The sequence below is a fragment of the Hyperolius riggenbachi genome, chromosome 7 (genome assembly GCF_040937935.1).
Source record: "Hyperolius riggenbachi isolate aHypRig1 chromosome 7, aHypRig1.pri, whole genome shotgun sequence".
NCBI classification, from domain to species: Eukaryota; Metazoa; Chordata; class Amphibia; order Anura; family Hyperoliidae; genus Hyperolius; species Hyperolius riggenbachi.
The window spans coordinates 98,410,008-98,427,610 of record NC_090652.1 but is presented as its reverse complement, the minus strand read 5'-3'; the positions used below and the strand labels follow the sequence as shown (position 1 = coordinate 98,427,610).

Sequence of the window (17,603 nt, the reverse complement as noted above, 5' to 3'; positions counted from 1 at the left end):
GCAGGCTGCAGCCACCCTAGTCTGCACCAAGCACACTGATTTCCCCCCCCCCCTGCCCCAGATCGCCCACAGCACCCATCAGACCCCCCCCCCCTGCCCACCCCCCAGACCCCTGTTTGCACCCAATCACCCCCCTAATCACCCATCAATCACTCCCTGTCACTATCTGTCAACGCTTTTTTTTTTTTTTTTCCCCCACCCTGCTCCCTGCCCCCTCCTGATCACCCCCCACCCCTCAGATTCTCCCCAGACCCCCCCCCCCAGACCACCCCCCCTGTTTACTGTATGCATCTATCCCCCTGATCACCTGTCAATCACCTGTCAATCACCCATCAATCACCCGTCAATCACCCCCTGTCACTGCCACCCATCAGCCAGCCCCTAACCTGCCCCTTGCGGGCAATCTGATCACCCCCCCACACCAATAGATCGCCCGCAGATCCGACATCAGATCACCTCCCAAATCCATTGTTTACATCTATTCTCTCCTCTAAACACCCACTAATTACCCATCAATCACCCATCAATCACCCCCTATCACCACCTGTCACTTTTACCTATCAGATCAGACCCTAGTCTGCCCCTTGCGGGCACCCAATCACCCGCCCACACGCTCAGATTGCCCTCTGACCCCCCCTTATCAATTCACCAGTGCATTAATTACATCTGTTCTTTCCTGTAATAACCCACTGATCACCTGTCAATCACCTGCCAATCACCTATCACCCATCAATCACCCCCTGTCACCCCCTGTCACTGCCACCCATCAATCAGCCCCTAACCTGCCCCTTGCGGGCAATCTGATCACCCACCCACACCATTAGATCGCCCGCAAACCCGCCGTCAGATTACCTCCCAAATGTATTGTTTACATCTGTTATCTTCTCTAAACACCCACTAATTACCCATCAATCACCCCCTATCACCACCTGTCACTGTTACCTATTAGATCAGACCCTAATCTGCCCCTTGCGGGCACCCAATCACCCGCCCACACGCTCAGATTGCCCTCAGACCCCCCCCCCCCTTATCAATTCGCCAGTGCATTAATTACATCTGTCCTTCCCTGTAATAACCCACTGATCACCTGTCAATCACCTGCCAATCACCTATCACCCATCAATCACCCCCTGTCACTGCCACCCAACAATCAGCCCCTAACCTGCCCCTTGCGGGCAATCTGATCACCCACCCACACCAATAGATCGCCCGCAGATCCGACATCAGATCACCTCCCAAATCCATTGTTTACATCTATTCTCTCCTCTAAACACCCACTAATTACCCATCAATCACCCCCTATCACCACCTGTCACTGTTACCCATCAGATCAGACCCTAATCTGCCCCTTGCGGGCACCCAATCGCCCGCCTGCACGCTCAGATTGCCCTCAGACCCCCCCCTTATCAATTCGCCAGTGCAATATTTACATCTGTTCTCCCCTGTAATAACCCACTGATTACCTGTCAATCACCTATCAATCACCCCCTGTCACTGCCACCCATCAATCACCCCCTGTCACTGCCACCCATCAATCACCCGCTGTCACTGCCACCCATCAATCACCCGCTGTCACTGCCACCCATCAATCAGCCCCTAACCTGCCCCTTGCGGGCAAACTGATCACCCACCCACACCAATAGATCGCCCGCAGATCCGACATCAGATCACCACCCAAGCGCAGTGTTTCCATCTATTCTCTACCCTAAACACCCACTAATTACCCATCAATCACCCCCTGTCACTGCTACCTATCAGATTAGACCCCTATCTGCCCCTAGGGCACTCAATCACCCGCCCACACCCTCAGAATGCCCTCAGACCCCAGCCCTGATCACCTCGCCAGTGCATTGCTTGCATCTATTCCCCCCTCTAATCACACCTTGAGACACCCATCAATCACCTCCTGTCACCCCCTAGCACACCTACCCATCAGATCAGGCCCCAATTTGCCCCGTGTGGGCTCCTGATCACTCGGCCAATCCCTCAGATCCCCCTCAGACCCCCTTCCGATCACCTCCCCAGTGCATTGATTGCATCTATTTTCCCCTCTAACCACCCCCTGAGACACCCATCAATCACCTCCTGTCACCCCCCTAGCACTCCTATCCATCAGATCAGGCCCAATACAACCTGTCATCTAAAAGGCCACCCTGCTTATGACCGGTTCCACAAAATTCGCCCCCTCATAGACCACCTGTCATCAAAATTTGCAGATGCTTATACCCCTGAACAGTCATTTTGAGAAATTTGGTTTCCAGACTACTCACGGTTTTGGGCCTGTAAAATGCCAGGGCGGTATAGGAACCCCACAAGTGACCCCATTTTAGAAAAAAAGACACCCCAAGGTATTCTGTTAGGTGTATGACGAGTTCATAGAAGATTTTATTTTTTGTCAAAAGTTAGCGGAAATTAATTTTTATTGGTTTTTTTCACAAAGTGTCATTTTTCACTAACTTGTGACAAAAAATAAAATCTTCTATGAACTCGCCATACACCTAACGGAATACCTTGGGGTGTCTTCTTTCTAAAATGGGGTCACTTGTGGGGTTCCTATACTGCCCTGGCATTTTAGGGGCCCTAAACCGCGAGGAGTAGTCTAGAAAACAAATGCTTCAAAATGACCTGTGAATAGGACGTTGGGCCCCTTAGCGCACCTAGGCTGCAAAAAAGTGTCACACATGTGGTACCGCCGTACTCAGGAAAAGTAGTATAATGTGTTTTGGGGTGTATTTTTACACATACCCATGCTGGGTGGGAGAAATTTCTATGTAAATGGACAATTGTGTGTAAAAAAATCAAACAATTGTCATTTACAGAGATATTTCTCCCACTTAGCATGGGTATGTGTAAAAATACACCCCAAAACGCATTATACTACTTCTCCTGAGTACGGCGGTACCACATGTGTGGCACTTTTTTACACCCTAAGTACGCTAAGGGGCCCAAAGTCCAATGAGTACCTTTAGGATTTCACAGGTCATTTTGCGACATTTGGTTTCAAGACTACTCCTCACGGTTTAGGGCCCCTAAAATGCCAGGGCAGTATAGGAACCCCACAAATGACCCCATTCTAGAAAGAAGACACCCAAAGGTATTCCGTACGGAGTATGGTGCGTTCATAGAAGATTTTATTTTTTGTCACAAGTTAGCGGAAAATGACACTTTGTGAAAAAAACTATTAAAATCAATTTCCGCTAACTTGTGACAAAAAAATAAAAACTTCTATGAACTCACCATACTCCTAACGGAATACCTTGGGGTGTCTTCTTTCTAAAATGGGGTCATTTGTGGGGTTCCTATACTGCCCTGGCATTTTAGGGGCCCTAAACCGTGAGGAGTAGTCTTGAAACAAAAATGACCTGTGAAATCCTAAAGGTACTCATTGGACTTTGGGCCCCTTAGTGCAGTTAGGGTGCAAAAAAGTGCCACACACGTGGTATCGCCGTACTCGGGAGAAGTAGTATAATGTGTTTTGGGGTGTATTTTTACACATACCCATGCTGGGTGGGAGAAATACCTCTGTAAATGACAATCTTGATTTTTTTACACACAATTGTCCATTTAGAGGTATTTCTCCCACCCAGCATGGGTATGTGTAAAAATACACCCCAAAACACATTGTACTACTTCTCCCGAGTATGGCGATACCACATGTGTGGCACTTTTTTGCACCCTAACTGCGCTAAAGGGCCCAAAGTCCAATGAGTACCTTTAGAATTTCACAGGTCATTTTGAGAAATTTCGTTTCAAGACTACTCCTCACGGTTTAGGGCCCCTAAAATGCCAGGGCAGTATAGGAACCCCACAAATGACCCCATTTTAGAAAGAAGACACCCCAAGGTATTCCGTTAGGAGTATGGTGAGTTCATAGAAGATTTTATTTTTTTGTCAAAAGTTAGCGGAAATTGATTTTAATTGTGTTTTTTCACAAAGTGTCATTTTCCGCTAACTTTTGACAAAAAATAAAATCTTCTATGAACTCACCATACTCCTAACGGAATACCTTGGGGTGTCTTCTTTCTAGAATGGGGTCATTTGTGGGGTTCCTATACTGCCCTGGCATTTTAGGGGCCCTAAACCGTGAGGAGTAGTCTTGAAACGAAATTTCTCAAAATGACCTGTGAAATTCTAAAGGTACTCATTGGACTTTGGGCCCTTTAGCGCAGTTAGGGTGCAAAAAAGTGCCACACATGTGGTATCGCCGTACTCAGGAGAAGTAGTATAATGTGTTTTGTGGTGTATTTTTACACATACCCATGCTGAGTGGGAGAAAGATCTCTGTAAATGGACAATTGTGTGTAAAAAAAATTAACAAATTGTCATTTACAGAGATATTTCTCCCACCCAGCATGGGTATGTGTAAAAATACACCCCAAAACACATTATACTACTTCTCCTGAGTACGGCAATACCACATGTGTGGCACTTTTTTGCAGCCTAACTGCACTAAGGGGTCCAAAGTCCAATGAGCACCTTTAGGCTTTACAGGGGTGCTTACAATTTAGCACCCCCCAAAATGTCAGGACAGTAAACACACCCCACAAATGACCCCATTTTGGAAAGTAGACACTTCAAGGTATTCAGAGAGGGGCATGGTGAGTCCGTGGCAGATTTCATTTTTTTTTTTGTCGCAAGTTAGAAGAAATGGAAACTTTTTTTTTTTTTTTTTTTTTTTTTTTTCACAAAGTGTCATTTTCCGCTTACTTGTGACAAAAAATAATATCTTCTATGAACTCACTATGCCTCTCAGTGAATACTTTGGGATGTCTTCTTTCCAAAATGGGGTCATTTGGGGGGTATTTATACTATCCTGGAATTCTAGCCCCTCATGAAACATGACAGGTGGTCAGAAAAGTCAGAGATGCTTGAAAATGGGAAAATTCACTTTTTGCACCATAGTTTGTAAACGCTATAACTTTTACCCAAACCAATAAATATACACTGAATGGGTTTTTTTTTATCAAAAACATGTTTGTCCACATTTTTCGCGCTGCATGTATACAGAAATTTTACTTTATTTGAAAACTGTCAGCACAGAAAGTTAAAAAAATCATTTTTTTGCCAAAATTCATGTCTTTTTTGCTGAATATAATAAAAAGTAAAAATCGCAGGAGCAATCAAATAGCACTAAAAGAAAGCTTTATTAGTGACAAGAAAAGGAGCCAAAATTCATTTAGGTGGTAGGTTGTATGAGCGAGCAATAAACCGTGAAAGCTGCAGTGGTCTGAATGGAAAAAAAGTGGCCGGTCCTTAAGGGGTAGAAAGCCCTAGGTCCTCAAGTGGTTAAGCAGGATGCCAAGGACATTTTTTTTTTTTTTTTTTATATCATGTAGCTAGCATAGCGCTAGCTACATGATGCCCCCTTCCCTGCGGCGTTCGCCCATAAATTCGATCACCGCTGGCGCGTACTCTCCATTCTGAACGGGATTTCCTTAAGCAGGATGCCAAGGACATTTTTTTTTTTTTTTTTTTTTTAAATCATGTAGCTAGCATAGCGCTAGCTACATGATGCCCCCTTTCCTGCGGCGTTCGCCCATAAATTCGATCACCGCTGGCGCGTACTCTCCTACTCTCCATTCTGAACGGGATTTCCTTAAGCAGGATGCCAGGCACCTGGTATTGGCTGAAAGGAAGTAGTCTTCATATTCCTGTCAGTTCTGGTGTCCTACCTCCCTGGTGATATGATTATTTACAGATTTTAGAGTTCAAAAGCGGTGCAATTTTTTTCACGAGCCTTTAGACCATAAAAGCAGGGGGAAAAACATACAGTAAGATCTGTGCCACCCCTGCACATTCCTCACCACTCCTGGATCCAGCGCTGAAATTCCTCGGGGTGGCGCTCTACCCCTATAGTGAGATTTCCATCTGTTTTCGTTAAATAAACAGCAATCTCACCCGAGGGATCCAGAGCCTCCGAGGACTGGAAGAATGACTGCCAGCATCAGGATCCCAGGAAGAAGAGTTAGAAACAAATCTGTGCTGTTTGCATACCTCCTGGCAGCTTCTGAGTCAGGCTCGGGATTACAACGCCTGGCTTCTTTTTGCCACCCCGAGCATGGCTCTCGGTTACTGCCAAGGAGGTTAAGAGTCTACCTTGTGGCAGGTGCTCCAGAAGTGGAGAGGCTGCTATGCTGTAGGGATACTGAACACAAATGGAGAGTTCAACAGACAAAGGAAGTAGAGGGAGACCTACCTGTAGGCTTCTATGCGTCATCAAAAAGCTCTGGATCTGATAAAGTTGGTATGGAGGGGCAATGAAATTCTGCAGGTCCCCCTTGTCTAAGCCCTGTATAAAGCCCCTGCGCTGCTTGGCTAATCAGTGTCAGGCAGCGCTTAGGGGTGGATCGGGACTTCGTCTGATGTCACGTCGTCATGGCGACGGGGGAAGCCCTCAAGTTGGCTGATGGCGTAATGGTTAAGGGCTCTGCCTCTGACACAGGAGACCAGGGTTCGAATCTCGGCTCTGCCTGTTCAGTAAGCCAGCACTAATTCAGTAGGAGACCTTTGGCAAGTCTCCCTTACACTGCTACTGCCAATAGAGCGCGCCCTAGTGGCTGCTGCTCTGGCGCTTTGAGTCCGCAAGGAGAAAAGCGCAATATAAATGTTATTTGTCTTGTCTTGTCTGCTTATATCTTTGGCTGCAGTAGTATCTGGATAACACATAGGTCTCTCACCTCTTACCACAAACCTTCATTTCATCCAATCTGTTGAGCAATTACAAACATTGAAAATTGCACCTCTTGAAGCATAACGTTCACCTTTTACGGATTTGTATTGCATATACTGTATATTTTCCAGTGATCTCCAGCCCAGAAGCCCCACACATTGTTCATTAATGCAGTCCCACTAACATTTACCACAAATGGAATCCCACGCACCCTCAGCGAGTGGTTAATGTTGCGTCTAGCAAGATATATAAGTAATAGCTTTGCATTAGCTTGGCAATGTTCCTTGAAAATTTTAAATTAGAATAATACCCATGGCTTTAAGTCATTGTCATATCATTGACAGGCAAGTTTTAATTGGAAGAAGCAGTACAGAATGTTAAAATTGAAACAAAGCGCAGTGTGTAAATCAAGTTATGCGCTAGTGCACATAACTGCAGAATCCCTCAACGTTGCTTGACGGGACTAGATGTGAAGAGCATTCTAATCTCCTGCTGACTGGAGTCACTATGACTCATAGATGAGGGTATAAGCGTACATTTTCTGTTTCCAGCTCTCCAGGACTCTGATGAGGCTCAATAGTCTCTTGCCGATGCAACACTCCCACATAGGAGCTTACCATCCCCCAGGTAAAATAGTCAAGAGTACAATATTCCATTAACGAATCCATATGGTGGACACAATTGCCAAAATACATTCAGTACTAAAAAAGTATCACATTATAATAACTATGGAGATAATGAAACTAACAGCGCGCAGCTATGAATTTACACCATACCACAGCAATCTAATAAAGTCCCAGTTGCATAAACATGAATTCTGATGCTATGTACACACAATAAAGACCTATTAGACGGAGAATCGTGAGCAACTCCAGCATGTCTTCAACGGCTGCTTGATGTCTGCCCGTTCTCCCTTCACTGCCCCTACATAGCAACAGGTGTGGCTTGCCTGGAGGCTAGTGACACATCTGTACAGCGTCAGCACAGCAATGTCATCCAAGGCATAGTGTACCAATCTCTGCTAGGCACCCGCACACTCCTGCGAAGTACAGGCTAAGAAAGTACATTGCAGTAGTGCCTGAGCACTGACTGGATTTCAGCAACACTCATCAGTGAACAATACGCAGGGACATCAGGCGGTGCATATATTGTACAGTCTTTTGGGCACACTTATGTGCTGTGGAGCAGTGTGTTCATACAATGCACTGCCATTTGCACTCCTTTTGCCATACAACGCTGTCCCATTCAGTTTAGTTTGAATGAGGTCAGCGCTGCAATACAGAGCAACAAAGGTGCCACAAGTTTTTGTAAAATGCTAAGCTGCATTGCACACCAAAGTCAGTGTGCTTAAACCGGTTAGCACATGCACGCTAAGGGTTGGTGCACACCAAGAGCTTTTCTGAGTTTTTAAAAATGCTAGCGCTTTGAAAAGCACTTGGCTAATGTATTTGAATGGGATGGAGCACACCAGAGCAATGTGCCTTTTTTTTTTTTTAACCAAACGCACAACGCGGGTCTTGAAGCATTGGCTGATTTCTGAGGCAATTCAGCCTCAATGTTAATAGGAAAGTGGGAAATCGCTCTGAAAAGTGCTGGATCAGAGGGATTTTCCAAGGCATTTTTGTTATAGAAGCTATTCAGTTACAGCTCTACTGTAACAAAATATAAAACGTTATACCAAAACACTCCAAAAATCTCTAGGCATGCGTAGAAAATCGCTATGGAACATGCCTAGAATCGCCTTAAAAAAACAAAAAAAAACCAACCAAAATCACTTACACTAGCCCTTTTTTGTGTGCACTGGCCCTCAGGCCTGGAACCCACTAGCAGAGCTTTTCTAAGCACCAGATATTTGCAAAGCTCTTGCTAATGGATTGCTATGGGTGATTTTTAGAAAATCATATCCCTGAAGTGGGATCACACATACAACATTTCAAATCACAAGTCTTTAGAAAAGCAGTGCTGCTAGTTGTTTCTAGGCATTAGTTACTGTACATAGGGGACCATATGTTGAACTAATCCATTAACACTTTTCTCACAGAAGGGGGGACAGGTCATTACAATCAACAATTAACTGCAGTTTGAAACTGCTGACTTTGGTTGTCAATGGAAGATGAATTTTCTTTTACAGATAAGTCTAGTTGCCTGTGTAGTGCTTAAAGAGAATCTGTATTGTTAAAATCGCACAAAAGTAAACATGCCAGTGCGTTAGGGGACATCTATTACCCTGTCACAATTTCGCCGCTCCTCGCCGCATTAAAAGTGGTTAAAAACAGTTTTTAAAAGTTTGTTTATAAACAAACAAAATGGCCACCAAAACAGGAAGTAGGTTGATGTACAGTATGTCCACACATAGAAAATACATCCATACACAAGCAGGCTGTATACAGCCTTCCTTTTTAATCTCAAGAGATCATTTGTCTGTTTCTTTCGCCCTGCAGCTATCTTCCACTGAAGTGTCAGGCTTTTTCTTCCTGCAGAGTGCAGACAGCTCATCCTGTATGTAATTCCTCAGTATGTGAAAGCCCAGCCAGCTCAGAGGAGGATTTATCCAGCTTGTAAAAGATAATAGAGCAGAGAGAACCTGCCATAATCTAAATAACACACAGGCAGTGTGCAGAGAGGGGCCTGGAGGGGGGAGATGCATCACAGAACCACAACACTGAAGAACTTGGCAGCCTTCCAGACACAGGCTGACAAGTCTGACAAGAGAGAGATAAGTTGATTTATTACAGAGATGGTGATAGTAGAACGTGCTGCAGAAAGCCAGAACACATTAGAATAGCTTTTGGAACTTGTAGGATGATAAAAAACAGGATGCAATTTTTGTTACGGAGTCTCTTTAAAGCCTACACACACTAAGGGCTCTTTCACATCAGAGCTGGCGTTGGAGAACGCTCAACGCATACGTTTTGTTGTGTGCGTTCTAATGTGTGTTGCACTGCAGTAAGTGTGCATTTTAATGCGTTTTCAATGCGTTGCAGCACATAGGAAAACGCAGGTAATTTTGTTTTCTTTTTTAGTTTTCAACTTTCTACATTGTTCCTCTGTTGCATTCTGGGACTGATTGCCTGCGTTGACGTTTTAAAAACGCGCATAGCGTGCGTTTTACATTGACTAACATTGTAACGCGTAAAGCAAGCGTCAGCCAAAAAACTGCGCCTGGGTGCAGTCTAACGCAACGCACAAAAACGCTGCGTTATATGTGAAAGCTAAAATTTAAGTCTATGGACTTCCATTTTACCTTGGGTAACGCAAACTTTACCCGTTGCGTTGAAACGCAGAAAATCTGCCCTAATGTGAAAGAGCCCTCACTAAAAGTGTACAAAATTCAGAACATTGGATCTTTAAAACGACAGAGACCTCTGAGGGCATTATTCTCCTCCCACCAAAAGCCACTCTGTCATGCACCACTGAGTCACCCCCTCCCCCCAACAGAAAGACACTTCACACTACTATAGCAGAGTGACCCATCTATACAGCTCTCAGCCCCTCAAGGAAATGGAATCCTAATTTTTGCAATTGACAACCATTGGGCATGCATATGCACCTCTCGCCTGCTTCTCTGGGGTCACTGACCTGAAACAAGTGTGCAAAGAGCTTTGATTGGCTTCCACTGTCAGTTTAGAGCAGTGGTCCTCAAACTAAGGCCCGCAAGCCAAATGTAGCCCCCTGAGGCTTTTTCACCGGCCCTCCACTCCCATCACCTATTACTTATAGATGCGGTCCACTGCATCTTCAAATATTGGTGGTTCACATGTAGAATAGCAGTGCTGGCACCCCCAATCCACAGGAAAGCCAGCGAGCAGTAATTCGCTGGCTTCCAATTCTGCATCAGTTGACACTGCTGTCCAATTGGACCACACGTTGTCCCCTGGGTATGCTCCACTGTCTGGCGCAGAGGGTGTCCCCCCCCCCTTCTACTATCTGCACATGCTGTGTTGGGGGCTTAATATTTGTTTTGGTTAAAGGAGTCATCAAGCAAGTAATGCTACCTAGAGTACTACTTGCCCTGGGCTTCCTCAAGCCCCTGGCAGCCACTATGTCCCTCGCCGCAGCTCCGCTCTCCGCCACTGGCTCCTGTTCCCTGACGAAGCCTCGCCAGGTGTCTTCTACTGCGCCTGCGCAAGCCCACTGTTAGTCACCTCCACGTGGTCCAGAATGTACTGCGCAGACGGCACTGTCAGAGACTGGGGGCAAGCGGCTGAGAGCGAAGCTGCGGCGAGGGACATATCAGCTGCCAGGGGCTGGAGGAAGTCCCAGGTAAGTAGTACTATGGGTAGCATTACTTGCTTGATGACTCCTTTAAATGGGAGACAAAAAGGCTGCACATGTTAACAGGTAATAGTTTACACTACCTAGGTTCAATGTAATGATTTCTGTGTCATATTATGTATACTCTGGCCCCCCATTAGTTTGAGGTATGTTGACCCGGCCCATGACCAAAAATGTTTGGGGACTCCTGGTTTAGAGACTCAGGTCTTGGCACTGGCTCGGGCTTCCCTAACATTCATAGATATGTGGCACTGATACATCTTAGTTTACGCTGGAGAAGTCACGAGTATGTATTGAGCCAGAGAACGCTTGTGGAGTTGGTACAAAAATCATCTGAATCCAACTTCTCAGTTTTATGAAACCACCGACTCCAGGTACTCAAAATTGCTCCAACTCCTCAACTCAACTGCCACAGCCCCAGTTTTGGAATTCCCTGCCTTGCACGCTTCTTCCCGGCCAAGAGATGAAATTACTAAAGCCAAACTTCAACATGACAGTCAGGAACATACATTTTCCAGAGACCATAAAGAATGGTACCCTCCGTGTATAGGTCATGACAGGTGTCATTCAGCTAGTTCCAGACTAAACTGGTCTAATTCAGGTATGCATGGTTTATACTGTCTGATCTGAATAGGTAGTGATCACATTCCCGCTATCAAACAAACCACACTGCTATTATACAGCAGTACAGGAACTGTTTTACTGGAGGAAATACTCTGCAAATGGGCACCACTGGTCACACACCGCTTCTTCCTATTCATGACAGCAAACCAAGAGTGAACATCGAAGGCAGCTGCTTCTCTCGCTCCATTGTCCATGCCATATGCTGTGAGTTTAAGCAGGTCTGTTTAAGGGAAAATCATATGCGAGTGAGTGGGACTTGATTATATATTTGACCTAATAATAATTAATAATAATAATAATAATAATAAAAAAAGTAGTTCCCATATTCTAAACTTGTCTACAAAATACATTTTCAGTTCCTACCAAGTGAAAAGGTGCTAAGTTACAAAGAGCAATGTTAAAAAACTTATGCAAGTTTGGGACGAGTTTTGGGTATTTTTTTGCTTGCTGACAGCTGAAAAAAAAAACCGTATCTTATGGATAAAATGTAATGTTTCCTGTGAGGAAAAGAAGAAAACTCAAGACAAGTTAAAGGACACTTGAAGTGAGAGGGATATGGAGACTGCCATCTGAATCACACGCCTGCAACAAGAATGCAGCAGATGCAGACAAACTTTAGTCAAATATGTGATCTGAATGCTTGTTCATAATCTATCGGTAAAAGTAAGAGGGCTGGGGCCACACTGGCACTAAAAAAAAAACAAAAAAAAACGGACAGACTGCGGATCCTAATGGATCTGATCCGAACAGGTGGTAACGGATCCAATGTTAACCTATGCATCCGGTCAAACTGATATGTTCCGCATGATCTGCAAGTTTGAATAATAATAATAATAATATTTATTATTTAGTGCCAACATCTTACGCAGCACTGTACAGAGTATGTATTGTCTTGCTACTTAACTGTCCCTAAGAGGGGCTCACAATCTAATCCCTACCATAATCTTATGTCTATGTATGTATCAGTCGTAGTCTAGGGCCAATTTAGGGGGAAGTCAATGAACTTATCTGAATGGGTTTTTTTTTTGGGGGGGGGGGGGGGGGGAGCAAACTTGCGTAGACAAAGGGAGAACATACAAACTCCTTGCATGTTGTTGTTGCCATGGCGAGAGCACATGGGATAGATATATACACACTGTACAGGAGGGGGTTGCTGTTTAGAGATCCAGCTTTCTGGATCTTTTAAAACAAACTCGGGGAAGAACAACTGTACACAAGCTTGATTCTCAGCCAAGCCAGGTTTACTACAGAACCTTAAAGGACAACTGTAACTGTAAGGAGAGGGATATGGAAGCTGCCATATTTATTTCCTTTTAAGCAATGCCAGTTTCCTGGCTATCCTGCTGATCATATGCCTCGAATACTTTTAGCCATAAACCCTTAACCCTGGACAAGCTCGTTACAGTTGTTCTTTAAAGTGTACCAGAGCTGAAAAATATAAGAGATTTATACATACATGGGGCTTCCTCCAGCTCCATAAGCTCGGGTCGCTCCCACGCCACCTCCTAAGTCTGCTGCGGCACCAGCACTGGGTCCAGTCACTTCAGCCAGTCTACGCAGGAGAAGTGTGCCCTCTATGTATTTCACCAGCGGCTACTGGAGAGATACGCAAACAGCGTTCTCTTATGTCAGATTGGCCCCGACTGGTTGAAGTGACGGGACCCGGTACCGGCGCTGCAGAAAAATGAGGACAGCAGCATGGGAGCGATCAGAGCTTATGGAGCTGGAGGAAGCCCCAGCTATGTATAAATCATTTGTATTTTTTTTAGCTCTGGTACACTTTGAAGCTTATAGTTTTTTTTTTTTTGCTTAAGATCTGCATAGTATATAAAACCATTACAATGCATATAAATGAAACAGAGTTGCTCATCTGTATCTGAAGCAGTCTTTCTTTTCTCTGGCAACATTGTTCAGAGCCATGAGGTTTAAATTCTGCATCACTTGCTTTGCAACACAGATTTTCCATCACCTTCCTCAATGGCCAGAGGTCCCTGCTATTAGAGCTGACAGCTACAGTAGGAGTCACGGAGTAAGAAGCCTCATTCACACTTGGGCGTTTTCAGACAGAATTTGGCACTTTGCTAAACACCAGCGATCAGCAAAGCACTGCAGCACAGGTGACGCTATGGGATTACTCACACTGCAGAGATTGTGATTTCAGATTGCAATTGTGCTGCTTGCAGCATTGTGAGTCTCATTCACTGGAATGCAATCGCAAAATGCAATCGCAGCAAAATCTTAAAAAAACAAAAACGCAAAATCACTATTGCAAACGCTAGGCAATTGCGATTTGTTTTTTTCTGAGTGTGAACAGAGGCTAAGGTGGCAGTCACTGCTGAGACTATAGTGTGAGTATAGCCACCCTGATGTGTCGCTGAAGGATCCACAGTGCCAGATAGTCTTGGCTAAGCGCACTGTACTCGTTTTATCCCCCTAACTCAAAGTACACCACATCATTGCCCCGCCTTCACCTCCATAGCAACAGAACGTGTCAAGAGGCTGTAGTATTACAAGGCATCTGTACACTGCTTGACCCCAAAACTGACACCCAAGGGATTAAGTCCCAGTCCCTGCTGATAAACATACTAGGTACGTATGCACCTAAAGATAGGCAGGTAAACAGGGAGAGGAGTTAACCAAATCACTTCTGGAATTATATAGAGGAAATGCCTTTATGTCTTTGGCTAGCATTCTGAAGGCTGTCCAGAAACCAACGACAACAGTTTCAGGGAAAAAGAGGTGCGCTCATCAGTTTGTAGGTGACGGGAAGTGGCAGGATAGGACTCCCAATTAAAGAATCTGAGAACATAATTTTTCAGCAGGGATCAGGACCCATCATGTGGACACAGAAAAGGTATTAAGTATACAACAGGTCCCTGTAAGCAGGGCTGTGGAGTCGGAGTTGAGGAGTCTGGGCCATTTTGGGTACCTGGAGTAGGAGGTTTCATAAACTGAGGAGTCAGAGTCAGGTGATTTTGTACCGACTCCACAGCCCTGCCTGTAAGTATCTTGTTGAGCCTGTACTTGAGGGTCGTGTTATTACTGGGTTGCGTTGCGGTACTCTCTGCCACGGCTTGTCATGACTGCCATTACAATTAATGAAACATGATGCATTGTCTACAGTGCAATGCGACATAAGTGCTGAAGGTAACGCAGAAGCTGCAATATGTTTCCATGCGACTTCCGCGGCTTTCCATGCGACCCCATGCATCCCACCTGTCTACTTTTTCACGTCACCTGACTGGAAAGAAAATCTGGGGAGAACAATGAAGTCCCATGGATTTGTTTTTTTTTTCCCCACACCGTGTCTATAACGCGAAGAGGAGATGGGACGCAAGGGGACATTTTACTTGAAGAGCTACCAATCCAGAAATTGATTGTAATGATTCACTACCTGAAAAGATTGCAACAGGTAATTAAGGCATAGTGAATGTGTGCACGCGTTATGGGACCTGTAGGAAACTTCTGGAGGATAAGTTCACAATTAGCACCGCGTTTGTAACAGCAGGAATGCAACGGAACAGTGTTGCAAGTTATCTGCACATAGCATACAGTAAATTAAATTCACTGCGTTGCGATGCTGCATGCCGTTACACCACAACGCACTGGCCACACTGAACATTCCACAGGAGTGCAGCAAGCCACGTTACAAAGTGGCCATTATGTTGCGCTGCAACACACCTCTGAGTGTAGCTATCACTTGACTCACTTTGGATTCATATATAAAAAAAAAAAAAAAAAAAAAAAAAAAAAAAAGATTTCTTATGCTAGATACACACAATACAATTTTCTAGCAGATTTCCCTACAATCGATTTTTTCCAACATGCCCCCCAAAAACACACACAACGATCTGGCAGGTAAATGTGCCAGAAAATTGTGTGCACCTTTAGTTATATGCCCAGAGTTTCATTTTAGATAGCAATTAACATGCACTGTAATGTATAACTAACCAATGTATTAAGTGTATAATCAAAATGCATGCACACAAATCAGAAATCTTGAAAATCTAGAAGTATATCCTGGAGATACTCTTTTTACATAAAACTGAAGAAAAAAAGTGGGGATGAATAATCACAGGTTATTAACTCTTTACTATCTGTCAGGAAATATGTACTGATCAATCAGATCTGAGCCCTGCCCCTACAACCATGACCAGCTACTGGCTGCCAGAAAAGTTTACATTCAAACCTCCCCCGCCCAAGCCTCCCAGCACATTCACAAATCAATTAAGCATGTACAACCAACAATACCAAAATACAACACTTTATCACGTTATTTAAACATGAAAAGGAGCACATTGTCCTCAGTAAACAGACATTTACCAAAAACTGGCAGAGGCAGTGATACACATGGAAAAAACACACACACACACACACACACACACACACACACACACTTGCATAATAGTTTTAACAAACTAAATCACATCAAATATACAGCACACAAGTACCTCTGCAAATGATTACTGTACTTTGAACTCAGCTAAAACGTGTTCATTCAAGTAGTTCAAGAAGGACCACTATCAGTTATTTAACCACAGACAAACTACAACAGGTTACAAAAATGTAACAATCCAATCAAGAAATCAATTGCAAGATTTTCTATAGCCAGAGGAATTACAAAATTATTATTTCACTTTAGATCAAACACATGGCACCATGGTACATGCAACAGGACAGGGATCTAAGGTTATTCAACAGAATAAATAATGTTACACAAATCTCTTGAATGATGCTGGAAAATTCACAATTTTGATCTTTCTTAAAACTATAACTGATAATGCAACAAGCATTTGTCAACTTGAGGGCTATTCAGGCATCTGAGGGAGGTCCCTCCTCCCTTTCAACTCTCCAACAACTTTGGAGGGAGATTTAAAATCCAGAGAGCAGGAAGTGGCTGGTTACTGGGGCAAAGAGAGGGAGCTGCACAGCAGGGAAGCCTGTAGGAATTGCCTATACTGGAATTCCAGCACTTCAATACAGAAAACTATTGCCATCTGTACAAAATGTTACACTGCTCAATCATCAGGCCTATGTAATATGAAACAATTATAGATTAAAGCCTACATAAATGTGTACATGTATAGGAAAAGACAAGAGCTAGCTGAAAGCAACCTGTTGCTCTGAAAGTACCATGAATGTCCCAGTGAAGCCTGCCAACTGATGAGACTTTTAGGGGAGAGGGAATCCTGTCTGATATGGCCATCTAAAATGTTGATAATGTCCAACAAGACATGGGAACTAAACACACCCCATTCAATACTACATAGCTGTTTAAACACAACACGCTGGTAAATATTTTCATGTTTCAGAAGCTGTGTTCAGTATAAACATCAGAAGTGAGAAGTGATCACAAACGTAATTTAAATACTTCATCTGTGAATAAAGTTGGGTTTGATAATCAGGTATGGGTGTGCATCATCTCAACCAGAGTTTTATGGAAAGCTGGCGGTGAAATCAAAGTGGAGGGATAAGTGTCAATGTAGTGGGCCTTGATAAAGTACATATACCAAAAAAAAAAAAAATCAAAAGAGGAAGCATGTTCTGAAGCTGCTTAGGAAGATACGTTTGTGCTGAATGCAGCTCTAGACACTGCATGCCTCAATGTACTTCCTGTAGAAGCTGTGATCTGGCATGGACGCCAAGGCAAGTCTCCTGCTGACGTCTGGCTGGAGCACTTACCGCCTGCCTTCATCCTGGCGGGTCAGTGAGGTAGATAAACGAGCAGGGTGCAGCACGGCCACCAAGCGCGGCGATCACAGCTCCGTATGAGTTCCCATCAGGGCCGCGCTTACCCTGCTGCTAAAGCCACGCCTACTCCCATTCACTACATCGCATTCCCCAGCCCACCACTGAAGGGAGAAAAGCCTAACCACGCCCCACACAGAACATTCACCCTATCATTCTGCAAGGTCCGCCCCCCAATAAAAGAACAGCTACTTTTCCCGAGAAACTAAACCTAAGATCCTGTTTAGGAGCCCCACAGTGTTCCTGCCCATAAGGCCTTCCCAGAAAGCTACTTCTACAGAACACT

The 17,603-nt window shown here is 44.4% G+C and overlaps 1 protein-coding gene across 1 annotated transcript in view; it reads right to left on the bottom strand.

The window, feature by feature from the left end:
* Nucleotides 1–17,378, bottom strand: part of CCNF (cyclin F) — a 61,084-nt gene extending 43,706 nt beyond the window's left edge. Inside the window, exon 1 of the mRNA XM_068244423.1 lies at nucleotides 17,252–17,378. Within this exon, the coding sequence (XP_068100524.1) occupies nucleotides 17,252–17,264 (13 nt within the window). The 5' untranslated portion in view covers nucleotides 17,265–17,378. The remainder of the gene's footprint in view (nucleotides 1–17,251) is intronic.
* Nucleotides 17,379–17,603: the final 225 nt, after the last annotated feature.